The 27,439-nt window shown below is 39.9% G+C and overlaps 1 protein-coding gene across 1 annotated transcript; it reads left to right on the forward strand.

Annotated features, from left to right (window-relative positions):
• Positions 1 to 8,876: 8,876 nt before the first annotated feature.
• Positions 8,877 to 17,533, forward strand: LOC311295041 (uncharacterized protein). The gene is made up of 5 exons (XM_084416219.1): positions 8,877 to 8,996; positions 11,310 to 11,630; positions 11,824 to 12,126; positions 17,176 to 17,322; positions 17,415 to 17,533. Exons 1-5 carry the CDS (start codon positions 8,951 to 8,953, stop codon positions 17,429 to 17,431), a joined length of 834 nt encoding a protein of 277 aa, XP_084272345.1. The 5' UTR covers positions 8,877 to 8,950; the 3' UTR covers positions 17,432 to 17,533.
• Positions 17,534 to 27,439: the final 9,906 nt, after the last annotated feature.

Here is a 27,439-nt window from a genome sequence, read left to right on the forward strand (position 1 = left end):
TGGCCTCAAGATAGTAACTCGTGGCCTCAAGATAGTATATCTCGTGGCCTCAAGATAGTAACTCGTGGCCTCAAGATAGTAACTCGTGGCCTCAAGATACTAACTCGTGGCCACGAGAAAGTGAGTTTTTTCAAGGCGAACGTTTCCATGTTAATGTTTCCATGGCGACGCGTCACGCGATACACTGCAGCCACAATAATACTGTATGACAGATGTGTCGCTTTTATTTCGCTTTTCCTTTTTTATTCAAAATATTCACAAACTTGCTTACCATGTCATCAACTAGCCTATCTGATATTCCGATTCTCACATACGTGTAAGTGAGTGTGTTGTTTAAAAACCTTTATAAATAATCTTGATCTATAATAACGTTATGGGCGCTGCAATGTTGTCCGTCGGATTTACAGCACGTGAATTCATCAGTTTCTCCCGAAATAAATGCAAGAAAGTGGCCGGTGAACTGAGAAGAATAGAGTAAACTTTATAGTTCCTTGTCTTGACTCTTGCACTATGTTTGTCTAATATGAATAACACATGTCGGGAAATTATATTTGAATAGATTGTTATTGCTGCTTCCACAGACATCAGTGTGTTTTACAAACTCCAAATGTATTGTTTTACTCGTGCTTATGTATTTAAATATCTGAAACCAAAAATAAACATTATGAAGTTGAAAAACTGCTTAGTTGTGATGACAGCGCTGAACGCGTCCGACTCTGGGCTCGTTTAAAAACCTTTATAAATAATCTTGATCTATAATAACATGAGATGGGCGCTGCAATGTTGTCCTGTCAGTCGGATTTACAGCACGTAAATTCATCAGTTTCTCCCGAAATAAATGCAAGAAAGTGGCCCGTGAACTGAGAAGAATAGAGTAAACTTTATAGTTCCTTGTCTTGCACTATGTTTGTCTAATATGAATAACACATGTCGGCAAATTATATTTGAATAGATTGTTATTGCTGCTTCACAGACATCAGTGTGTTTTACAAACTCCAAATGTATTGTTTTACTCGTGCTTATGTGTATTTAAATATCTGAAACCAAAAATAAACATTATGAAGTTGAAAAAACTGCTTAGTTGTGATGACAGCGCTGAACGCGTCTGACTCTGGCTCAGCGCCAGCCAATGCGCGAAAGCACAGTTTGAATCTGGCAGCACTGAACATTCTAAATGTGGCGCCGTACTCTCAGGGGCTAGTTGATGACATGGTAAGCAAGTTTGTGAATATTTTGAATAAAAAAGGAAAAGCGAAATAAAAGCGACACATCTAATACAGTATTATTGTGGCTGCAGTGTATCGCGTGACGCGTCGCCATGGAAACATTAAAGGGAACGTTCGCCTTGAAAAAACTTACTTTCTCGTGGCCACGAGTTAGTATCTTGAGGCCACGAGTTACTATCTTGAGGCCACGAGTTAGTATCTTGAGGCCACGAGATATACTATCTTGAGGCCACGAGTTACTATCTTGAGGCCACGAGTTACTATCTTGAGGCCACGAGTTAGTATCTTGAGGCCACGAGTTACTATCTTGAGGCCACGAGTTAGTATCTTGAGGCCACGAGTTACTATCTTGAGGCCACGAGTTACTATCTTGAGGCCACAAGATAGTTATAATAATTTTTTTTTGCCAAAGTGGGACTAGGGGGGCTCCGTAGAAAACACTGTAACTTGTTTTATAAATATTTTTATTATGAAAATATTTTTAAAGAAAAGCATACCACACTTAAGGTTGTAAGCATTTATTAAGCAGATGATGGTGGCAGAGAGAGGAATTGAAAATGTATTAGAAAGAGCTTTGCAAAAGAAAGGAGAAAAATGCCATCATTGCCATCTATGTGTTGAGGACGAGATACAGAAGATACAGCCATGATGGAAAGGTCCAGAAAAAGAGGACAAAGAGACGAAGAGTTTTATATGTGAAAGTCCTAAGGGGTCTTCCAGAAATAATGACAGTTCAAGATTTTGTGTTTGACCAATTGGCTGTAAAACACTAAATGTATGCAGATGGAGTTTCCAGGAGTCCCAAGACAATCCCAAGACAATTATCATCAAAAGGCCCCTTGCATGTGAACACAACCCAAGGGCACACACTGGAATGCACCTAAAAGAAAATGAATACAGAAATGATTAGGATACTATTTGACTGTTGAATTTTTAATAAGAATAAAGTAATCATTCAAAAGGATATATATAATTTAATTGAAGAAACAGGGGATTCTGACCCCAACCTTTCAGTAAGGGAGGTATTGTCAAAATTTCACCTGTAGTAAGTCAGTGTGGGATAGTGTAAGTCAATAAGAAAGCACTACAGGCTTTGGAACAGGAAAAATACTTTAGGGGAATTACTGTAATTTTTTTAAATTAATATTTGTATACTGAACGTACAGTAAGGGAGATACTGTGAAAATTCCACCTGTAGTAAGTCAGTCTGGTCAGTAGGAACATACTACACCCTTTGGAACATGAAAAAATACTTAGGGTGAATTACAGTAATTTAAAAAAAAAAACATAATTTGTCAACTGTATGTACAGTAAGGGACTTTTTGTCAAAATTTCACCAGGTAGTAAGTCAGTGTGGTCACTAGGAACATGCTACAACCTTCGGATAGTAAAAAATCCCTTTGGTGAATTAATGTAATTTTATTCTAAAAATATTTATGTACATTATGTAAAGTGAGGCAGGTTTCCTAAATACAATCATTATAATGCATTTTTTATTGTTGCTAAAGTACAATCAATAGCATTAGAACACATAATGTGAGAGAGATTTGCTGGTACATCTGTACTTTGCAAAAATGTAATTGTCTGTTTGCACACAATGGAAAAAATAGACCTTTTTAGACGGTCCCTAATCTTCTTTACCACACACATTGAATGTTCAGTGAACAGTCGCAACTTTGTATGCCATTAAAACAACATTTGCCCGTTTTGATTGATTGTGGAGAGTGTTGTAGTTCACCATCTTTGTCCTAAAGATCATGTAGCTGCTTTTATTTAGCAAAAATGTGCTTTATTGCGCTTGTTATTGAGACGTGAAAGTGCGAATATGCGAATATAAAACCAACTTTACCTAAGTCAGCGTGTGCTGCTCCTGCACTGCATACACACTGCACACGGAGTGTGTGTGAAACTGGCGTTACAGTTAATCTGTCAGCCGGGTCTCTGCAAAATTATTAGTTAATTAATCATTAATTGTACATTATGTTTCTGATAGATCGACAGTTCATCCAGCAGGAGGCGCTCAGTGGTTCAGAGGCTTTTTTTGGAGACTTGTGGTTCACTAAAATCTTGGAATATTTTGGCTCAATCTTTTGAAAATGTTTTTTTTTTTTTTTTTGAGCCTTGTTACCGTTAGTATACAGGATAGTGTACGCTTGTCATACTTGTATTTCAGGAAAACATTGATCCAGGCCTCTACACTTCTCAGTTTCTTCAGAAGAGAAGACCAAGGTAAACTCACATGTGTTTCAAAAGTGTTATTTTGCTCAGATTTGCCAAAATGCCAAAGTCTGCATTCATAAAACCTAGAGATCTTGTTGTAAACCCAGATTTTGCAAACCCCAAATCTCTGATAACAACTGCAAATTTGTCTAAATGAACAATAACATTTACAGGTTACAGTGCTTTTTCTCATTAACATTCACTCATGAATTTGATTGTAACAATGCAGGCAAACACTATAAATGTTATTCACTGGTTTTAGAGTGTAAATGGACCCTTCAATATGTTCCCTGTTTGTTTTAGCGGTACAGAACTTGGGTTTGATCTGTTGAGTGAGTAAACCGCTTCTGCTGGATGTTGTGTGTGCTAATAGTTTGTGGCTGATAATTTTTTTTTTTTTTTTTTTGTCCATAATAAACATTGAGAGTACACGCTTTCACTGCATGATATAGCCTATTATAATATAGTTAGAATGACTGCTAAAGTCAAGATATGAGGATAAAATATTTTTGACACTTCATATATTTTTATGCTTGTGTCACAAGCCCAAGTTAAGCAATACCACATGAGCAAGAGTGTTGTTTTCCTGAACATTAGCACGATTGCAAATGTGATATTGAATTCATCAATAGTTTTCTCATTCTGAGGTTCAAGAGTCTCTCCATGTTTAGAGGCTCACCCTGAACTGACATGTTGTTTGAGTCGAGTTGTTTGCTCAGTATCTTCTGTCACTGACTCGACTAGTTCTGCCTGATTGGTTTTGCTGTTCAGCTGGAGGGTCGTTTGCTTTCTCACTAAATAATTTCTTCACAAACATGGTATTACTTTTATATCGTGAACATAATTTCTTTTTGGACACAATAGTTTATGGATCTTGGTCTTTTCTTGTCCTATCAGATCTTGGTCCTCCACCTCAAGCTGTGAATCTCTAGCCCTGTGACGGTGAAGCCAACTTCTGTGTTTCTCTGGCCTCAACCACAGCATGAACCCTTTCAGCGGTCGGTCAATCCCCTTTTCAGAAAGAAACATTCCCATGAACACTAGCTTGTTCACATTGAATTATGTTGAGTGTCAATCCACAGTCTACGAGCCTCCGCTAGACTGCGTGTCGTCTCTGATCATGTGTCTCTTGGTTTGGAGCAAGTATAATAATATCATCAGAGATATTCTCCACTCCCTCAATACCTGCGAGTGCTGATGTGACTTCATGTTGATTTTGCTCCCTGGCCGACGACACACTCTCTTGTATCGATATGTCCGTTATGAACAGCAGATGTTGTGATTCCTCTGGACTGTGCTGTAAGATCCAGTTGTTCAAAATCCCATTTCATACCTTGAAGAAGCTCGTCTATAGTTGATTTGGGCATCGGCCCTGAATTATTGCTTTATTTGCCCTCCTCATATCCAAACATTTGCTCAAAACAGCATCTCGTAACTGATTATCTTTTGTCAGTTCTGAAGTCAGGTTTTTAGCAGCTTCAGGGTTCGTAGTACACCTTTTCCAAGGTCAAATTCAAGCACTTTCAAGGTCCATATTACAGCTTTTTCCAGCACCTTACACCACCGTAAATTACATACCAATACATAGTCAAAATTCTTATTTTGTGTTTTTATCATGTTAAAAGAGAAAATGCTATAAACAGCCAAAAATTGTGTTTCGTAATAGCAGAAGGATCAGATATTTAAGCAAATCACAAGATTTATGTTTCAAAATGTAAATAATGCCTATGAATAATACTTTTCATTATATTAATGTCCAAATATTGCTTCCCAGATAATGTGATTTTCAGGCTGTAAAACTGAAGTAATTTCAAGGGCTGAAAATATGAAGACATAGGATTTGAACAGAAATATTTTTACAGGCCTTGGTTTTGGGACACATTATTGATATAGACAAACAAAATCTGGGACAACAACAACCTATAATTCCTTTTTAACCCAGAAGACTCTGACAGTGCACAGGCACCTGCCTGATAAATAGCCTATATTAACTGAAATAAAAAATGTATTTCATTGCCAAGACATAATTTATCTACTGGAATAGAGCAGTGTAAATATTGCATAAGGCCATCCTCGACCTCACAGTAGGCTATTTGTATGACACTCTATCTGACACGATTTCTGTTCAGCAATCAACGATTGTTGTTATGTGTAGTGAATGGAGTTTTTCATGGTAACTGTTCCAGCAAACTTTTATTTGTTCAATAATTAAATCGGTTATATAAGTCAAAACAATTACTTTAAACATTCTCAATGCAATTTTTATTTTGCTCTGCAACAAGGAAAATGTGTATTTTTATTTATAATTAACATTTTGAGTTTGTTCTGTGAGTGACGTCATTGATAATGGACCGGTCGCGCCTGCTCTCTCAGAACAGCCTGTGACTGGAGAGAGTCAGGTATGTCTGTATAGTGCTCTTCAATTAAGAGTAAAATATACTGTATAAAGTGATGTTCGAAGTCAATATTTATCATAGAAATGTCATGAAACCGAAACAAGTTGATATATTCACTTTTCTGAGTACAGTTTGATGCATTTTCGGAGTTTTATGAACGCACGTGTTTGTTTGATGTTGCCGCCCGCGCGCCAAACTAGAGTGCAGGTTTTTCCCTGTAAATACATTTCTTGAAATATAATTTTGGTGGATTGAGTCTGTAGAAATGTTGTTTTGTATATTGAATGTCTGTAACTTTAGTTTGGATGCTAGAATGTATGTTTATAGCCATATGTGTGACCTGTATTCGATGAATTGCAGTTTCTGTAATGGAGGACAGTACTTAAAGGTAGGGTAGGTAATCCTTTTTCTAAAAAAAAAACATTCCAAATTTGTTTAAACTGTCTTTATATACCAATACATAATTAAAATGTAAGTACTCTGAAAAAGAAAATATAAAAATCGAGTGACTGTAGACCTTTTAATCTGCAATAAACACAGCTCATTATTTCCATTCACTCCCACCCCCTCCCTTCTGAGCTCCTTCCAAAGCCACGCCCCCAAAACACATGAACGCGCGACGCCAAACGCTCAGGCTGGAACAAGACGCATTTATTACCTGAGACGAGTGGAGAGGAAGGAGCGCAGTACATACAGTGACATCATGTCAGAATCACATGTAATAAAATACCTAACTTTATCACTATGAATATAAACAAATAAGATTTCTTTTAGTACTCACTATCAAGCTAGCATATCGATAATGGTAAAGTTTCATTCGGTAACGAGCTATATTTATAAGGCAAAACTAAAAACAGGTTGCATTGATACACGTTTTTCCATTACCATCAGTTACACTGTGATGAAGGTGAATTTTGTGTAAGATTCATAACATATACGGTGTTTTGCATGTAAGAGTTTCCATGATGAAAACATTGTTGACTCTAATGAAGACTAACGTCCGGAGACAAGTACCGCATCGTCGGTTCGAGGACAGGTCCGGGGTTGAGGGCGAAGCAGAGGAGGTCGTTCAAGAGTGCGGGCAGGGTCCGAGGAAGTAGTTTTTGCCTTGTTTGCCTTCGCTGACTGCATGCAGGTGCTTTGAGCTGAATATTTCCGGGAACGGTGACATGTGATGAGTGCACGCAGGGCAGCGCGCGCAGTGGGGCTCGGGGCGGGCACGAGACATGAAGGCATCTGATTGGTTCTTTACATTCGCACCGAATGGCAGTGATTGGTCAGAGTTTTTACTGTCCTGCAGCTGCTACAGAGGTCTGATTTTTTTCATTCCTTTTTCTAAACACATAATGTATTGACTACTATCAGGATGGAAGGACCATTTCACCCAGTATAAAAAAAAGTGTTTCTGAACAGGATTACCTACCCTACCTTTAATGTGTCTTTTCTCATACATCCTTCAGCTGAGAGAGAGAGTGAACCTGAAGGCGTGTGTGTTAATTGTCTGTCCTCTTGTCAATAAACTGCAGGTATGTTTAACAACAATAAGGGAAAAAAACCACTATACGATCTAACAAATTGAGACATTTTGGCTAAAATCTTAATGTAATAATATGTACTTTTAATGGAATTTTATTTCTTTAATTTGATTTTTGTGAATGTGAATTTCCATAAATAAGACACAGAGAAAATGATTGTTGTAAAACAAGACTTTATTGTATAAAACGCAAAACAGCCTGTGACTGGAGAGAGTCAGCTGAGAGAGAGAGTGAACCTGAAGGCGTGTGTGTTAATTGTCTGTCCTCTTGTCAATAAACTGCAGGCGTGGTCCACCGAAGCCAGTGGTGTCGTGGGGGTTTTCTTGTGGTGTGAGACGAGATCCGCTACATATGCACTGGGTTAACGTTTGCAGGTTTAGTGTGCTGTAACTTTGCTATGTTCACTGCATATTCCACAAGTGAACGTGCCATAACGGACATGCAAAACTAACATTACATTATCACCGCTGTGCTATGACACCATTTATTTCAATGGCTTGTGTCGCGCGAGGACATTTTGTTGCGTTGACCAAAGTGGAGCGCAGCATTGATGAGCTCGTGCGCACGCCGCGGTCAAAGTTAAAAATAGTTCAACTTTTGCCGCTGTGCTCTGTGACGATTACCCGAGCGGCCAATAAAAACGGGGCATCCAAATAAGCGCGGAAATCAAAATTAAAACTCCGCCTACTTTTGCTATGGCCAGCGTAGCGCAAATCGCTCTGTATCTGAAGGGCTACATTTTATTTCTCCGTTTAATAAACACACTATTCAGTCAGATAGATATTTGTTGTGAAAGAAATACAGTTACAATTTCAAGCATTTTATCCAAAATGTAAGCACTTTTCAAACCTTGAAAACACAACATCAAAATTCAAGCATTTTCAAGGATATCAAGCACCCGTACGAACCCTGAGCTTGTCAGAGCTGTGTGAGAAATTGTTGCACAGTTTCAGTGTTTTTGTGTGAGCGTCTCACTAATGCGTGTTCACTCTGAACAAAGTGAGCATTTAGAGCGTCACATCAGCGTCATAATCCATAGCTGTTGAATATTAATCATATGAAGATATCAGAGAACACTTTCATACACACAGTTATAGCAGGCGATCTGTTCCTGCTCCATAAAACCAATAGAGAAACTCTGAAATCAGTCTGAGAGGAGAAACAATCGAGACATTTGATCAGAAATGAGCAACAAACGTCCTGAAGAGAGTTACAGGAGAGAGCAGAGCCAAACACTCACAGGATCTCCTGATAAGATCAAACTGTTGCTTTAAGATGTTTTTAACACGTTATTGGTCAGTTTATTTCTGTTGAAAGTTACACCATTGACTTCCAGGAATTTGAGGCGTACTGGAGCTCAAAGTGACATTTCAGAGTGTGAATTAATCAGCAGAGAAAGAGTTAGACAGTCACACCCATTAACACTTAAAGATGTGCAGTTATTTTAGCTGACGGTGGAGTTTGACTTCACTTTACTACAGAGCAGCTTCACATCAGTGCGTCTGTCATTTTTATTACTGAACCAGTTTTGAAGAGTTTGTCTTTTCATATTTGTGGACTGAAACCGTTGAAGATGTTTCTCCCTGTTTTGCTCTGCTTGTGTTTCTGGCGTCTGGATGGTGAGTTTAAATGTGTTTTTAGCTATGTGTTTTAAATGTGTTCGGGCTATGGCAGACGTGTCATTCAACCTATTGTAAGTCGATGTACCATCACAAGAGTCTTGGAAATATGTTATGAAGGTTGAAAAGTTACCTGGTGCTGCTTTAATAAATGTGTTCAGCATTCTGCAACAAATATATTTTCGTTTTTTCTAGACTATTTAACCCTTTCATGCATGAATTATGATAACCTCAGTCAGGATTTTTTTTTTCCTATGTGTTTTTATTGCTCTTAGGGCATGAAAAACAAGATTTTAATTTATTTTTATTTTTTTTGCATATTAATTTAGACAAGTAGACAGCATGCATTTATGAAGACATGCTGTATTAAACATAATACAGTAATAACACAGCAATGTTGTGTGTATTTAACAAACCAATCAATACAATTATATAAAATCATGTGAAAACTATAAAATGTATACAAAAAATATAAATGCGAAATATTTCAAAGGCAATTGAACTTCATACAAGTTGAACTTCACGTATCTTTGATATCAGAACATGAGGACGTGATTCTATCAGAGATATCTACAGCCTGTCAAGGTACAACTGTGGAAAACCACTCAGATGCTCCCTCCAGTTTACCAGAGTATGTCAATTTACCCTTATTAGCCTTTATTCCCTTTAATCTGGGTAAATTTAATTACCCTTAATTCTGATTATGTTCAAGATGGACACATTTCTAGCATAGCTCTCCTCTGAGAAAACCTAGCGATCAGGTGTTTTCAATCTCATCTGAAACGAGCAGTGTTGGGTAACGCATTACAAGTAACATGCACAATGCAATCAGATTACTTTGTTGATGTTATGAGTTAAGTTATGCGTTACAAGTAACGTGCATTATGTAATCAGATTACTTTTTGATGTTACGAGTAAAGTAATCCATTAAAAGTAATGTGCATTATGTAATCACAATACTTTTTTGATGTTTAATGTTAAATGTCAAATTACATTCTAATAACACAAATACATTTATTTACAGTCAAAAACAGTTTTCAAAAACAAAAGTCACAGTAATAGTATGAATTGTAGATAAAATATAGCCATTGATGTGTGAGGTCCATTATAGTGGACAGATGATAAATCAGAATTTTCTCCCAGTCTAAAATCAATACTTGGAAAATTTTACTTTGATATGACTCAGATATTGCCTGATGCTACAGCATTTTTTTTTTCCTGCAAGAATCTCCTAGGATAGAGGGAATGGGTGGATATTCCGGAGCAACTTGGCATTTCTGACTGACCATTGGCCATCTTGGTTTGGAGGGGAAAAAATTCGAAAAACAATGGCTTGCCACTTGATGGCAATGTATAGGATGATGCACCAGGGTCGACTGAAGAGGTTGATGTGCAACTATGCCATCAAACCCAAGCAAATGCAAGAAAATGCTTTTTTAATAGCTGTCCACTGTAGTGACCTCTATGCATGAAAGGGTTAAAGTCGTAAAGTGAGCAGTATATATTAAAATGAAGTGCACTGATTCGACAGGCATGTATTAATGATACTAAGCAGCTCAACAGCGCCACACGTTCTTCCAATGTAAATCTGTGGTGGAAAATGGAACTGCAGCGCGCTCTAATTGAGAGCCATTAGTGCAGATTTCAGACTGACCCGTTTATTTAACTTACGTAAACCTTGCTCTAGAACACGGCGATATCAGTCCGCTTCAGCTATGTGTATATTAGTCTGTATCAGGTCAGTAACTAGTTGGCGTGTCTGTTCTTCCTATATGGAGTATCGTATGAATGAAATTAAAGAAAGCATAAACACTAATTTAAACAAGCTTATGTGAATAGCCTTTATTTACAGCAGTTTTTTTGTGTTTGTTTTTTTTCTGAGAATAAACATGACTTTGTTTTCCTCACTGGAATTAGGCTACACAACTCGCAATTTTCTAAAACAACATTCGGACGCAATAAATACTACATAATGGCATTTATATGCGTTTGTCGTGTGTAAAGTCTGTCAATCATCATTAGAGCGCCACCCTCAGGCGGAATAACACAAGGTCAAGGACATTAGAATTCTGCCAAAAGTGTGTGTCTGATGTGTTCAGCGATTAACATATAAAGCTTACAAAGTGTTTATCATAAACTAAGACCCAGAATCTGCCCTACCTAAATTTACAGCCAGGAGCCGCTACTGCTTTGTGCTGTTGCAAAATATTATTAATTTCACAGTTAAATAAATTAAATGTATTTTAGTGAAGCTTCATTAAAACAACATCAAGTGATTTTAAAGCTTTAATCTGTGAAAAACTCTGTTTTCAGGAGTGTTTGGAGTTAATGGTGTTTGGCTAGTGTCAGTGAAGGAGGGAGATTCAATCACTCTAAACTCTGACACTGAAATGGTGGATGATGATCTGATCCAGTGGAAGTTTGGATATAACATCACTTTAATAGCTGAAATCAATAAACGGGCCGACAGAATCACTGTATATGATGATGTTCTTGATGGGAGATTCAGAGACAGACTGAAGATGGACAAAAAAACTGGATCTCTGACCATCACAAACACCTCAATGAAACATGCTGGATATTATAAAATATTGACCAACAGTGCAAGAAAGAGTTTCGATCTCACAGTCTCTGGTGAGTTAAACATTTATTTAACCTGGTTTATGTTTTAATCAGTACAGAAATACAATTATTATTCCAAACTCCATTTTGCTTTTGTTGTTTGATATTCATTTCCAATTTAAGCTTCAAACTATTTATTTTAGTAAACCATAAAAAAAAACAAAAAAACTGTTTCTGTTTGTTATGTGTGTGTTTTGTGAGACAGTAGTGAAGGAAATATCAGTAAATAAGGGAGATTTTGTCACTCTACACAATGATCTTACTGAAATGAAGGATGACGATCGGATTCAGTGGAGTTTTGAATATGGACCTGTAATAGCTGAAATCAATAAACGGGCCGACAGAATCACTGTATATGATGATGTTCTTGATGGGAGATTCAGAGACAGACTGAAGCTGGACAATCAAACTGGATCTCTGACCATCACAAACACCACAACCACAGACTCTGGAGTTTATGAACTTGACATCAACTATATGAAGATGATTTTCATTCTCACTTTCTATGGTGAGTTAAATTTCATTTCTCTTTCAATTCGGTTCACCTCAGACCGTCTTGAGACTCCCACGCAATGCGCGTTTGCTAACGCTTATGGAAAACCCCTTCCTCCAAGTACTAAAACCCGATAAGTTCAGAATACTCACATTTTGAACGTGCTGACGGCTTTAGCAAATCAATATTATTCTGTGAAGCAGGGGAGTCTCAAGACGTTAACATTATTGCCCTGCTTTGACGTTAAAATTACACTCTAAGCAGTGACTCTAAAATAGCATTCAAAATGTGCAATCAAAAGCACTGGGGAAGCACAGCTTTACTGTTCTGCGTAACAGCGTTTGCCAATGATTGAAACATGTCTTCATCATGATATTCAAACAATCAAAAAGCATATAAGAAATGTTCACAGACGTTTGATTTACTTACAAGTTGTTCCATTGAGTTTGCTCCGGTCGCTTGCGAGTGTCCGCCAATGTTGAATGGATTCTTCTGATAACGTTGGTTAGAGTAACTGTGACGTAGTACTGTTCGGGTTTACAGTGTATTTAATCACGGCGGTAACACCCGAAATATGGGCGGGCTTCCCACACTATATAAGGTGGAGCTTGAACGTCATTCATTCAGAAACTTTTCCTTCAGTCAACCTTCTGCAAGAAGCCTATCATCAAGCAAGACTTATAATGATCCACACGCTGCAGTGGACAACGTCTTCTCATCCCTTGCTGTGTTCTGGGGAGCCTTAAGGGTGAGGATAAGGATGGCCTTTCGCAATTGCTGGGCATGAGATGTGACAAGTCAAGTCACCTTTATTTATATAGTGCTTTTTACAATACAGAGTGTTTCAAAGCAGCTTTACAGCGATAACAGGAAAATAATACAACACAGTTTGTTTCTAGAAGAAAATGGCATCACAGTCTAGCTTAAGTAAGTTCAGTGATGGCTTTATGCTCAGTTCTGTTCTCATTTAATGGTCTCAATGCAGGCAGATCAATAATATTGTTGAATATTAAATTAAATGTCCCCTACTAAGCAAGCCAAAAGCCAAAGGCAACAAAGCCGACATAGGCGACAGTGGCAAGCCTTGGGAGAAACCAGGCTCAGTCGGGGGTCCACAGAAAGTACTGCCACTGCCAGAAAGTAGAGGACACCGCACCATAATGAGCACGAGCGTATCAAACTCGTGAAGAACTATCTGCGATTGACAATACGTTTACATGCAAACAAACAATCCATTAGTAAACGGATTGACGGCTCAATCGGACAGAAATGCCTTCATCTAAATACTTTAATCGATCGGGGTGGTTTATTCCTTTTCTAATCCGATCGAGAGCACATGTAAACACTTGATCGTACTGAAAACCGAAACTGAAAGGACTGTGCATGTGCAATGGCATATGACGCGTAGAACGAGCTGTTCTTCCTGTTAATAAAGTGTCATATGAGTTTCCCATCGTTCTAAAATTATCCTTTCACTCAGCGTCTGTGAAGTGGAGCTGGACAACGTCCCGCCAGTCCTTATTCTTTCAGATTCTCATCCACAGACGACTGGTTTTGGGCACGGGGAGGGGCATTTTACTGCGTGATAATAAAATTACTACATTGTGTACTTCTGTCTGGGGGATCGGATTGCCCGCACTGCGGAGATATGAGTCTCTGGACTCTCGGGCCTCTTGTGGGCATCGTACAAGGCGATGAACTCACTCAACAAGTCCAGCCGCACTCTTTCTTTGCCGCCTCTTTCGAGCTGAGGAGGAAGGAACCGCGAGCCCCTGATGCTGACCTGTCAGGGTTAGGTGATAAGCTCACTACGTCTTGTGCCTCGAGGGACGGGGAGAGATCGGCGGCCATGGGAATCAGTTAGGCCTCGTTTACACTGCAGGTCTTGATGCCCAATTCTGATTTGTTGCCTATATCCGATTTTTTTGACTGTCTGTTTACACGTTATTTAAATTGTGACCCATATCCGATTCATGTGTTTACACTTGCCATAGGCTACTATCTGAAACATATCGCGCATGCTTAAAGGGTTAAATTCTCTTGCACACATGGACGAACACAAAATATGTTTCATGCTCTGCGATACGCAAAGTTGCCAAACACCACTTTTGAATAAGAAACAATGTCTATAAAACTCGTTAAAACTCCATGAATCACAAGCGTATCGGTGAAAACACTCGTTAAAACAACATACACACCCGAACTTGACTGCACATCACTTTTGACATTATTGATACTGCTTTCATTCGTAATGCAACGGACCGATCTACGGCACATAAATTAAGGGCTGTTCACTGTTATACAATAAAGAGCCTGCACAGCAACAAGAAATAGAAATGAACACAAAAAAACTGCCTGTAGCCTGTACTTACACAACACTGACAGTGGAGTTGAGCAGCTATGGACAATTTTCTTTTTCTTTTTTGAGCGGCTGCGGACAAATTCTTTCTATGCACACACAATATTACATTACAATCTGCGCGTATGTTTTAAAAATATAATTGAACATGTAAATAGTCCTAGCACTTTTTACATTTAAATAGCCCACTTAAAGTGTTTATTACAAATAAATTTCTAATTGCTTAAAATTAATAAATGTAAATTAACAAAAATTTTCGTTAAATTTACAATCATGTGAAAACACTTCATGTGCCCCTCTCCACATTCCTCTCCTACGATGACACGTTTCGTCGGGCCATCCGTCCCTTTGCAGATGTGCGTCAGGGTTTCTCTCGTCATTAATCCGCGGAGACGTCGCCTAATGCCTCAGAAAATCCGATCTGCCTGTTTACATGACAGTCGCATTGGCACATATCCGATTTATTTCCACATATGAATGAGGCCTGAAACCGATCTGGAAATATCCGAATGCATGCGTCTTTTTCCTGTTTACACTGTCATAGAACACATCCGATCTGTGTCACATGTGAGCAAAAAATCGGAATTGGGTCACATTTCACTGGCAGTGTAAACGGGGCCTTAGTGGCACTGAAATGGTCCAAGCAGCCGTGGTTCCCAGAACTGGTGGAGATGCTGGCTCCACCAGAATGTTTTAAGTCAATAGAAAACTGTACGCATGCTGATTGCGATATGTTAAGGTATGCGTTATAAGTAATAAATGGATTATCATCCTTCTATCTCCTCTCTCTCATAGACATACATTAAGAGAGAGAAAAGCTGCATATAATTCAAAAAGATCGATAAAAGTAAAACATAGGGCTATAGGCTATAGTTTAATGTTTTAACAGGCAGCTGCACCACAGTATAATATGTAATGTGACTAACCTTTGTGGATGCGATGTCTCATAAAATGTGATGTTTTCGTTCCGGTGTCTTTAATTGTTTACTCACATTCTTTGCATCTAGCTGATTTGACATGTCAATAAACCCAAATAAAAAAAGAACATATGGCACAGTTTCTCCCGTCATGTTTCATGGGACTTTCATTATGATATTTCGGAGTTACGCACAATACACGGACATCCGTAATCAAATTCTATTATAAGGGTCCGAAGTCCAAACTACCGCGATGTAGGGGAATATATATATATATATATATATATATATATATATATATATATAGATATAGATATTATATTATAAAGCAGATATTATAAAACCATTCAAATAAAAATCATTCTTTAATTAAGGATTTAAAGACTTTTTTAAAATATTCACGAGTCTTTTGGTCGAGTCCGGGTCAAGTCTGAAGTCAGACTTGACTCGGACTCGTACTGAAATGAAGTCTTTTAAGATGCGACTTGAGTGCGACTCAAGTCCGAGTCTCTAACTCGAGTGCCCATCTCTGCGTTGAACACTATCTCCGATGCCAGGGCTTCTTCCACGAGGTGTCTTTAGGCGATGACCCATTTAACTGCCCAATACCAATAATTCTTTCCGTTTTGAAAGCGGCTGTATGCCATTCACATTGCTACGTGGTTTCTACGCTCACGTCGATAATTGGCCAGTCAGTAGAAATTACCTAGTGGTGCGATTCTTAAAGCCCACTTGGGACTTTGCATTTGTGCTAGACGATCTCACAGGACCCTCCGTTAGAGCCCTTGCCACCGACGAGCTTGCACATCAGGTCGTGTACACCTCTGTACTGATGTACCACCAACTCAGTGCTGGCCCTATCAGCTCATCACATTATTATGATATAGGTCATCACGTTTATCATGATTATTATCATATGTCATACACTAAGCCATTGCCTCATTATTCATAATTTTGCTTGAAATTAGCGAAATTTCAAACTGATATGTGATGGTGCCGGGGCTGCCGCCACTTCATGTCGTCTAATGTTTCACCGGTGTCAAGTCCGCTCCGCTCCCGGTGTGATGCGCCATTATTATTTTAGTTACTGCTCCCTGAACTTCTACATGGTTTCGTCCAGGACCTATAGACTGGGCTTTATGCTTACCAAGAGCGCCAATATCATTGCCACCCTCATTAAGACTCTGTGAAACTTGACATACTTAGTCAAGCCAGGACCCCTCTCTCTTTAACATGGCGTGGTTTTATACGCTCCCCATGAGCATTAGCAAACGCAATGTCAAAAGTGAACTGAATCGAAAGGGAGCATCTCCAGTTACTCGCATAACTTCCCTAAGACCACATTGCATATACTGCTGTGTCACCTAGCTCAGGATCTTGCAATATCAAGTTGCTTCAGTCAAAATTTTGAATGAATGACGTTCAAGTGCCACCTTGTATAGTGGTGGAAGCCCCCCCATTATTTTGCGCTCTTGAACACCATTGGCCAGTGTTACTGGTGTGATAAATTAAGGCTTCTGTATTTGGAGGAAGGGGTTTCCCCATCAGCATTATCAAACGCAATATCTCATTCCCTCGTCTCAGGGACCATAGATGTTTCACTTCTTTTAGTTATTCAAGCTTTAAAGTTGATCTAAAGAAGTATCTTATCATGATTAACATTTTATTTTACATCAATATCATCTAGGTTTATGTTTAACTTTCTATATCAAGTTGTTTAAATGCTTTACTTTTGATATTAAAGTTTATTGACTGTGCTGATCTCAGTTTGATGTTTTTATTTCTCAGACTCTGAGAACAACTGTTGTGGTCCTACTGAAGCTGTGATCCGATTGGTCCTCTCTGCTCTGGTGGGCGTGGCTACTGTCATTATTGTGGTTTATGAGATCAGATCCAGAAGAGCTGAAAAAGGTCAAGCACAAATTCAAACATCAGGTACCTAATTGATGTAATTTCTCACAAACCGATTTTTCACATATATTTGTGAGTTTTAATAATTTATGCCTTTATATTTTTATCTTTTTCAGAAAGTATTGAAATCTAAAGCAGAACACTGAACTTCAAGTGTGTTCTTGTTCCTCTAATGTTTTTTGTCATAAATACAGATGATTATATGTGCTTGTGCTTGTGCTTGTGCACAGTGTTAGATAAAAAAAAAAATCCAATTTGAAAGGATTTTTTTTTTCTTTATCTTTTTGATTTATGATTTATTTTTTATTCTTTATCTTTTTTTGTTTATATTTCTCTACAAGACACCGATATCAATTTACTACTACTGCTGTATATTTACTCTGTGTTTGCTTGCCTTTAGCAATAAAACTTTCTCACTCGAAGGTTCAAGAGTCTCTCCATGTTTTCTTACATTTATTGTGTCAAGCGCCCCCTGGAGGAATAGTAATTTTATGTAAGCAATTAGTGTGCTGTATTGTGAATAAGTCCCTCACGAATGAAGGGCGTGGTTAGACACGACTATAGCCTTTGACTATATTCACAATACAGCACGCCTCAAGAACCTTATTGCTTTTATAAAACGGTTACCAGAAAACGGCAGTAAATGGCCTCATCTCATGGAGCTCAAATGAAAACAGCAAGGCTACAGCAAGTATAATTTTTTTGAGTTTTCATTTGATCCAATAGCGTTTCCATGACTCTCCAAAAGGGGAAATATAGGGAGATTGATTACAGCAGTCAGAAGAGAGAAAGATGTCAAATTAACCATCACTCCCTCAGAAACACTCTTGCAGCAGTGTTTACTAGTGATTATTTTGTAATGTAATGCCAAGGTAATATAACATAACTGTTGTGGTTGTTTCTCCTCTCAACAGTCTCTCACGTGACACCTCTTAACAATGATCTTAATCTTTCACATCACCTGTTGTTTACTGGAAAATCCCCGACTAAGCAAAAACTGCTCAGTGGCTGCACACTTCTCTTGTTGACCTTTGTAGTCACAGTCACATAGGCTTGTATACACATATGGCTTGTATAGTATTCAAACTACTTCTACAATTGTTTTCTATAGAATAGATAACATATTTTAACACTACCCCTCTTTATAATGCGAGCATTCTGCCATAAGAATTATCATGTGCAGTGTAACAGAGACAGGGGTGTACCAACTGCCAAAAAGAGACCCCAAAGATGTTCAAGCCGTAGCAGCACCACTGCTCTGAATATACCGGCTGATGGAGGCGTGAAGTGACGTGCTGATGAAGTCAAAAGTTCAGTGTTTATTCCAAAAAGTGAAAAACAAAGATTTTCCAGTAGAGTGCAAATGATATTTACAGTGAAAATCCAAAAGAAACAAAAAATAAATAAAATAAAATAAACTGTTCAAAGTTAACTGCAAACAAAGATTTTGGCTATGCCAATAAATTGACCCAAAAAACCGAGCAACCAACTCAAACCAACTCACTCTACGAGCTCCTTTCAACACTGAGAAAAAGGATAAGCCCCTCCCACTTGGACTAAACCATTTAGTAATTAAAGGTAATAAAGAAATTTAAGAAAAACAAAAAAATATATAGATCTAACAGTAACAAAGACATAAACTGTTAGAATAATACTAAAATATACAAACATTGGAAACAAAACAAACTCAATTATTAATGTTTAACAAAGAATCAAACAGAACAACAGTCTCCCCCTCAGACATGAGAACAATTAACTGTGCCTTCTATTGGCGGGAAACAGAAATTAAATATTTTTTTAAACCGGGTTTCGTCTTTTTGGTATGGGAAAATGTTCCAGTACGTAAGTATGACATTTTATATTATGCAAGTGGATAATTGAACAATAAACATTTAACATGGTAACCGGTCTTGTTTGAGTTCTTAATACAATACATAAATCAACATAGTGAAATTAATGACTCAGTAAATGTTAAGCTAAAGAAAAAGGACACGATGAGGACAGGAATAACACTTAAACAATACACAATCATTGACACACACATATCTGGGTTAACTGGTGTTAAAATTTGCGCAAAACAAATAATGTGTCATGTTAGTATGAAAAGTGTATGTATGCATAGTATGTTCTCAATCCAGTGTCATAATAAAAGCCCTTTTATAAAATAAGAGTCTCTAGGCACAGAGCCCCACTGACATGCAGCATGATAGCAAGGCAAGTTACGCAGTACTCATTCCTGTTATCTCGGAACTGAGGTTACGTTGGTAACCGACTGAACGCACTATCTATACAGTTCACTCGTAATGGGTCACTAGACCTAGTCCAATCACTCTGCTTATAATTGCGGAACGGCAGTAGTTCAAAGGCCTTGGCCCAGGACGCTTGAATAAAGGCCCAGAGGGCACCAAAGCTAGGTAGGAAGAGGTAATTCCCCAACATTAAGAGACTCAGACCGTATGCCGGAACCACAAGAAAGGAATCTGGTGGGTTAAGCTCATGTAGAGGTCAAAGCCCAGCTACACAGATAGGACCCTTGCTTGTGGAGCAGGGACGTCCATGTTATAAAATATGGCGAAGTTGGACAGCGAGGACCAGTCGGCTGCCAATGTTGATGATGTTGATGAGCTCTTGAAGGAAAGACAGTACCAGTGAAATGTCACAGGATGTCAGGTCTTCAATCCGGGCAGCGCACCAGCCGGAGAAAACAGACCACGTAAGGGTGTAGAGGTATCTATTGGACAGGGCTCTAGTCACAGAAATAGTGTTTAGGACCCTCGCGGAGAGGACCATAAACTCCTGTCGAGAGGCCAGAGGTGAAGGGCCCACAACTCTGGTTGGGGATGCCAGGTCATTCCTTCTGCTCCAGTCTGCCTGGCACATGAGCCGCTCTCAGCAAACAGAGGTTGAGCTAATACAAGCTAATACAGCCAGGCGTCTAAGTAATTCAGGATGCACACTCCCTTCTGTCTCGGGGGGAGAGGGCCGTATCCATGCACTTCGTAAAAGTGCGTGGAGCCAGAGACAGTCCGAATGGAGGGACTTTAGGGTGATAAGCCACCACTTTGAACACGAATCTCAAGAATGGTCTGTGATGGGGGGCTATCTGGATATGAAAAACCAATCCCCTTGGCACACATTTCATAAAGGCGTGGTTCAGATGCCTGAGATCGAGGATGGGCCCTAGGCCGCCATCCTTCTTTGGCACGAGGAAGTAGCAGCTTTAAAAGCCTGACTCGCTGTGCGCTGGAAGAAAACAGCTTCTATAGCCCCTTTCCCCAGTAAATTCATCACTTCAGTGGGGAGGACGTGAGCCACATTGCTCCTTATAAATGTGGAAACCTCGCCCCTGAGGCGGGGAGGCCTGCAAGCGAATTGCAGCGAAGTAACCTCATTTGATTATGTTCAAAACCCAACTTGACACCCCAGAGATGGATTCCCAAGCCTCGGCGCAGGTGGCTAAGGAATGAAGTGGTTCGAGCGACAGGCCGCTGTGCAAAAAACTGGCACTCGAGATAACTAGAAGGGGTAATTTGCTCTCTTATTGAGTATGTTTATTTTTAATTTTGTTCGCTATAACAGCGGTCAGTTGCATGGGAGCGTGAACTTGAAAGGGCCCCAATGCTTGCAAAAAACACATTGCTTCCAACACCCCGAACTGAACGAGGTTTGGAAGGCAAACTCGAGGCTGTCTGGGGAGTGGTCTGGCCACGACAAGACTTAGTTTATTCCTCTTCTTTCCTGAAGGATCAGGAAGGCTTCTGAGGTGAAGGATCCATCTTTATCTTAGACCGGGGACCTTGGCACTTAAGAAAGGGGTAGCGCCTAGGGGCTGTAGTTTTAGCGACTCGCAGGGCCAAGTCAGTCTAGCTATGCAGTTTCCTAAACACGGCAGGGTCGTTCCGGACTCCTGCATGTGGGCTCCGCCGGGGTAAACCACTCCAGTCTGAGCTCCTCGACTGCTTTTGAGTGGAGGCGGCTTTACTCTGCGCCCATTCCAGCTCTAGCGTGACTCGAATCTCTAGACAGCAGGGGGGTGGGGTTATCAAGCGAGCCCGACCAGTCCTCTGTGTTTGAAGCCGCCAATGACATGTTGTCATCAGGGAGATCAGATCCCCTGAACGAGACCAGGCCGCTCGTGCCAGAAGAGGGGCGCTTGACTGCGCGGTAGTAGAGCACCTGAGAATCCTCTTGGGGAGATTGAGGCACACGGGAACTGTGCCGACGTGAGCTCACTCGTGCCTGATCTCTCAGTCCTCTGGCTCTGCTCTTTCTTCCTCCGAGGTTCCTGGGAGGAAGAGAACAGGAGAGTGTGAGGGGTGGGACCATTGTCTAAAAATTAAGCGGTCCGCGAGCGGAGAGAGGTGAGACTCATACTCTTGCAGTGAGAACAGCTCGTCTCAGTGAGTGCAGCTTCTGTGTGGGATTTCTCCAGACAGGTGACGCACTCACTGTGCTCATCAAATGGGTGCAGGGGTGCCCTGAACGTGCCACACTCATGGTGCAACATTTGCACCAACGCAGCATGAAATTTGCTCTTTTAGAAACGCCAAATGGCCACAGGGGAGATCGCTGAATCAGCTCGTGTGCAGAGTGCTGTCAATCCGCTTGCTTGCAGAGCGCTGATCAGTCAGCTTGATAGCAGGATAGGAATCTGAGTTCCTATGGCAGAATGTACGACGCAGTACGATTGAACCGTATCGATAAGGAACGTGTTAGTTTCAAAAGACTTATTTTACTCAGATTTGCTAAAATACCAAAGTGTGGTAAAGTCTGCAATAAAAAAAGAGATCTCGTTACGGTAAGTAAGTATAGTAAGTATTTCTAGATAAAATTTTCCAAACACCAAATCTCTCTGGTAACCAAATGCAAATTTATTATATAGGTTATTGTGTTTTCTCATTATTATTTGCTGATTAATTTTGTTGTAACAATGCAGGCAAACATTATAAATGTTATTCACTGGTTTCAGGATCAAAATGGATGCTGCAATGGTTTTCGTCTTAGTTTTATATTTACAGAAATGTGGTTAGATCTGTTGGGTGGATAAACAGCTTCTGCTGGATGTTTGTGGAACGTTTTTTTCTCTAAGTACGATAAACTCCTGCTTGTGCAATTTAAGAGTGCACGCTTTCACTGTGTGATGTAGCCTCTTATAATGCAGTGTGAATTCCCCCAAACATCAAGATATGAGGATAAAATCTGGGTGACTTTTCATATCTTTTTACACTTATGTCGTAAGACCATGTTAAGCAATATCACACGAGAAAGAGGGCTGTTTTTCCTGAACATCAGCATGATTGTAAATGTGATACTGATTTTATGTAAAAGTTCAACAAACAAAAAGTTAACAGTCTTAGACACAATATTGTCTGTTTTTGCTCTGTTTCACAAAGAATATAGTTATATCATATAGGCTACAAACAAATCCACAGAAGAGCAGTCACACGTCTCTGAGAAACTCACACACAGCAGTGTTTTGTTTGAATATGTTTTTTTTTTTTTATTGTTTTAATATTTTTCAAGTTGTATTCAAAACAATATCAACATTATTATCACAGTATGTTCAGTGTGTTTAGTTTTCATGGACTTTTAGTTTCTTTTCATTCATCTTCTGTGTTCCTTGTTCGTTTGCATCAGCTGTGTGTCATTAATCATCTTCTTTGAGTCACTATTTAAGTTCTCCCTTTACAGTCGGTCAGTCTGCACTATCTGTCTGCCTGTCTTTTGGGATTTACTTCTAAACTTCGTCTGGAACTATCTTCATTGTCTTCGACTGCCTGCACACACCCGTGACAGAAGACCGAATCAAGATATGGATTATGCAGCTCGATTTGCTGCTGTGGCTCTTGAGAGCACAGATTTTTTTGTCTTTTTCTGAAAGTTTTTTTTTTTTTTATCTCACCATCACCAGCCCACGACGACGAGACCCTGGAGTCACTGTTCTGGATCAGGGTAAATTACCATCATCTCGTCGACATCCCAAACACCAGGAGAGCGTCCTTTCCCGATTCAGAACACAGCCAGACCCAGAGCCTGAATCACCACCATCGACTGCGAAGAAATAGTGTGAGTCCCCCGCCTGAGGACAACGCTGCCCCTCGTCCTGGAAGTGGAGCTCCATCATACTGTAATGGCGCTTTTCCACTGAATGGCACGGCTCGGCTCGGCTCGCTTTGCTTTTCCAGTGTGTGGTACGATTCGGCACGGCTGGTGTTTTTTGACCGGGGGGTGAGCCAGCGACATCGGTGGACGAGGAAACATTAACTACGAAGAATCAGGACTGGCTGATAGACTTCAAGAAGGAAGTTTCAACTTCCACCCTATCCCACCCGGTACCTTCATCATCGCTGTTTCTAGACAGCACTATAAACTATGATTTAATAATTTCTTCAATCTACATGGACTGTGCTTATTCTATATATTTTTTTTCTGTCAAGTTTTGTGGCACCGCGAAGCTCAGCCATTCCCTCAGCCCCGCCGCTGCCGGATGTCTACAGCTCCAGGGAGTCCCTGTGACGTCGAGCTGCAGCTCATGCATCCGTGTGAGAGGATCCTGCGTCTTTGCCTCTGGACCATTTTCTCTTCGCTCCATCTCAGCCTGTCAACCGGTCGGCTCCATCTTGGCTCCTCCCACATTCGACTCCACCTGAGACCCTCGGACTTGCGGCTTCACCGTGTTCCCTTGTCCTGCCGGCTCCCCCTTGGTCAGTCGTCACACCATTTCTGCCACGGACATGTGGGCCACCCGCTGTCCCCGTCCCTCCACCCCTACGGCTGCAGCGGGTTCCTCCTTCCCCTCTGTCTTCCATCACACCGGCTCCACCTCAGCACTCGGGTTCTCTGGCTCCACCTTTGACGTTTGTCGCAGCGGCATCGCCTTGGTATCCAATGCCAGCGATGTTGCTTGATTCCATCGGCTCTGTGCCTGCGGATCCATCGGCCTCGTATCCGTTGCCTCAACACCACCTGGACTCCTCCCTCCCTCGTCTCTGCCGTGGGCTGTCGGCACTGGCAAGCTCTGGGTCTGTGCTAGCGGAATATCTCCACCTTTACCGCCAGGGGATCGTCGTCCACTCACCACCATCCCATCACTATATTCTGCACCACCTTGGACCCTTCAGTTCCGTCTCCTCCCAGTCAGCCGTCCTCTGCCTAAACCTCCTCCAGCTTCCTCTGCTGGCATGCCCACCCTTTGCCATCTCTTCGCCATCTCCTGGCTCCTTGCCTGCAGCTTCGCCTCGGCCACATCCACAGCACCCTCCATCCCTAGCTCACTTCTCTTGTTACGGCGCGAGGTCACGCCTACTGGGAAGAGGGCGTTCAGTCACAGTATGTTCAGTGTGTTTAGTTTTCATGTAAAGAATTTTACATAAAAGTTTACATAAAATAACCTTATAGAGGTAAAAATGCCCAAAAAAGATACAAATCTATTTGACCATAATTGGAAAGTTAATTTCTGTCACTGCTGCAAACTAACCACACAGAATTTGAAAAGCTTCAGGAGTCAGCTGTCCGTGATATATTTGATACATTGATACATAACAAAACATGAAAACATGATCAAGTATGATTGACAGCTCACAACACTAAATAACACACCAGTAGATACAGATATCTAATCCAATAGCTTACTCTTAGTTTTCATACAGGCCCATAAATGAAAGATCAGCAAAAGCTTGTTGATTCTCATGATGTTAAAGGAGATGGACATGTGAACGGAAACTGTGACTGAGGTCACGACCAGATAAATATCACAGGTCAGTCGTGTTTCAGATCAGTCTGAGTGTTTCAGACATTTTAAGAGTTATTATTGTGGCCTTTTAGTGAACTGATGAAGAAAATGTTAGTTTTGCTCTGTTTGTGGCGTCTGGTTGGTGAGTTTTAAATGTGTTTTTATGGATTTTTTCTTTGAACTGCTGCAGAATATTATTCACTTCACATTTACATGATTAAAAGTATTTTAGTGAAGCTTCATCAAACCAACATCAAGTGATTTTAAAGCTTTAATCTGTGAAAAACTCTGTTCTTCAGGAGTGTTTGGTGATGATGAAGTGAAGTCAGTGTCTGTGCGAGAGGGAAATTTTGTCACTCTTAACTCTGGTCTTACTGAAATGAAGGATGATGATGTGATTCAGTGGAGGTTTGAGTGGACAGATGAAAACACTGTAATAGCTGAAATCAATAAACGGGCCGACAGAATCACTGTATATACTGGTGGGAGATTCGGAGACAGACTGAAGCTGGACAATCAAACTGGATCTCTGACCATCACAAACACCAGAACTGAAGTCTCTGGACTTTATAAACTACAGATCAACAGTGAGATCAAGAGTTTCAGTCTCACTGTCATTGGTGAGTTAAATATTTGCTTCGCCTGTTTAATATTTCAATGACCACAATCTGTAATTAACCATTTAACTTTTTTTCATTCAGTTGTTTTATGTTACTCATTTCAAATTTATGTTTAAAACTATTTACTATTAAATTATTATTTTTTTTTTTTAAACTGTTAATCTGAGATGAACTCTGTTTGTTCTTCAGGTGCGGGTTATTCTAAAGGTGCACAACTCTTTGTGTCAGTGAAGGAGGGAGAACCTGTCACTCTCAAAAGGCCTTTTCTCCAAATTCTGGATAATGATCTGATTCAGTGGAGGTTTAAAAACATTTTAATAGCTGAAATCAATAAACGGGCCGACAGAATCACTGTATATGATGATGTTCTTGATGGGAGATTCAGAGACAGACTGAAGCTGGACAAACAAACTGGATCTCTGACCATCACAAACACCAGAACTGAACATGAAGGACATTATAAACTACAGATCCACCACATGAGGATGGATTTCTATCTCACTGTCTATAGTGAGTTAAATATTAGTTTCACCATGTTTTATTTTTAATTACAAAATACAATATTAATCCACACACCATTTTGCTTCTTTCTATTGTTGTATATTATTCATTTCGAAATTAAATTAAAAACTATATACCATCATTGAGTCATTTAAAAGTCTTAATCTGTGACAAACCCTTTTTCCATTTGTTCTTCGTGTGTGTGTTTGATGATACAGTTGAAATATCAGTGATGGAGGGAGATTCAGTCTCTCTAAACTCTGATCTTACTGAAATGAAGAATTATGATGAGATTCAGTGGAGGTTTGGATATAAAAACACTTTAATAGCTGAAATCAATAAACGGGCCGACAGAATCACTGTATATGATGATGTTCTTGATGGGAGATTCAGAGACAGACTGAAGCTGGACAATCAAACTGGATCTCTGACCATCACAAACACCACAACTGAACATGCTGGAGATTATAAACTACAGATCAACAGTGTGATCAAGGGTTTCAGTCTCACTGTCTACGGTGAGTTTATTATTGTTTTCATTTCTTTTATTTATTGCAACATTAAAGTAAATCTGAAGAAGTATCAAATTACTTAAAATGTCTAAACAGCTTTTTTTCAGGTTAATATTTAACTTTCTATTTCAGATTGTTTTAAATGCTCTACTTTTAATAATCTTGGTTCCTCACATGTTTCTTCCTCGTCTGCTTGAATATCTTCATTCATCCTCATTTATCTTTATTCTCTCATGTTTTCCAGCTCGTCTGCCTGTTCCTGTCATCAGCAGTAACTCTTCACACTGTTCATCATCATCATCATGTTCATTGGTGTGTTCATCAGTGGTGAATGTGAGTCATGTGACTCTCTCCTGGTACAAAGGAATCAGTGTATTGTCCAGCATCAGTGCGTCTGATCTCAGCATCAGTCTCTCTCTACCTCTGGAGGTGGAATATCAGGATAAAAACACCTACAGCTGTGTGCTGAACAATCCCATCAGCAACCAGACCACACATCTGGACATCAACACACTCTGTCACACATGTGCAGGTATGACAGCGCTGATATTAGTTGATGTCGGCGCTGATATTAGTGTTTATTGACTGATCTGATCTCAGTTTGATGTGTTTATTCCTCAGACTCTGTCCACTGGTGTGGTCCTACTGAAGCTGTGATCCGATTGGTCCTCTCTGCTCTGGTGGGCGTGGCTACTGTCATTATTGTGGTTTATGAGATCAGATCCAGAAGAGCTGAACGAGATCAAGCACATATTCACTCATCAGGTACATGATTG

The sequence above is a fragment of the Rutilus rutilus genome (genome assembly GCF_951802725.1).
Source record: "Rutilus rutilus genome assembly, chromosome: 8".
In the NCBI taxonomy this organism is placed as follows: domain Eukaryota; kingdom Metazoa; phylum Chordata; class Actinopteri; order Cypriniformes; family Leuciscidae; genus Rutilus; species Rutilus rutilus.

Excerpts from the sequence above, each read along its gene's own strand:
- LOC311295041 (XM_084416219.1), top strand. The coding sequence starts at position 8,951 with ATGTTTCTCCCTGTTTTGCTCTGCTTGTGTTTCTGGCGTCTGGATG. Across the intron at positions 8,997-11,309 it reads GTGTTTCTGGCGTCTGGATG|GAGTGTTTGGAGTTAATGGT; the intron begins GTGAGTTTAAAT and ends CTCTGTTTTCAG. Across the intron at positions 11,631-11,823 it reads TTTCGATCTCACAGTCTCTG|TAGTGAAGGAAATATCAGTA; the intron begins GTGAGTTAAACA and ends TTTGTGAGACAG.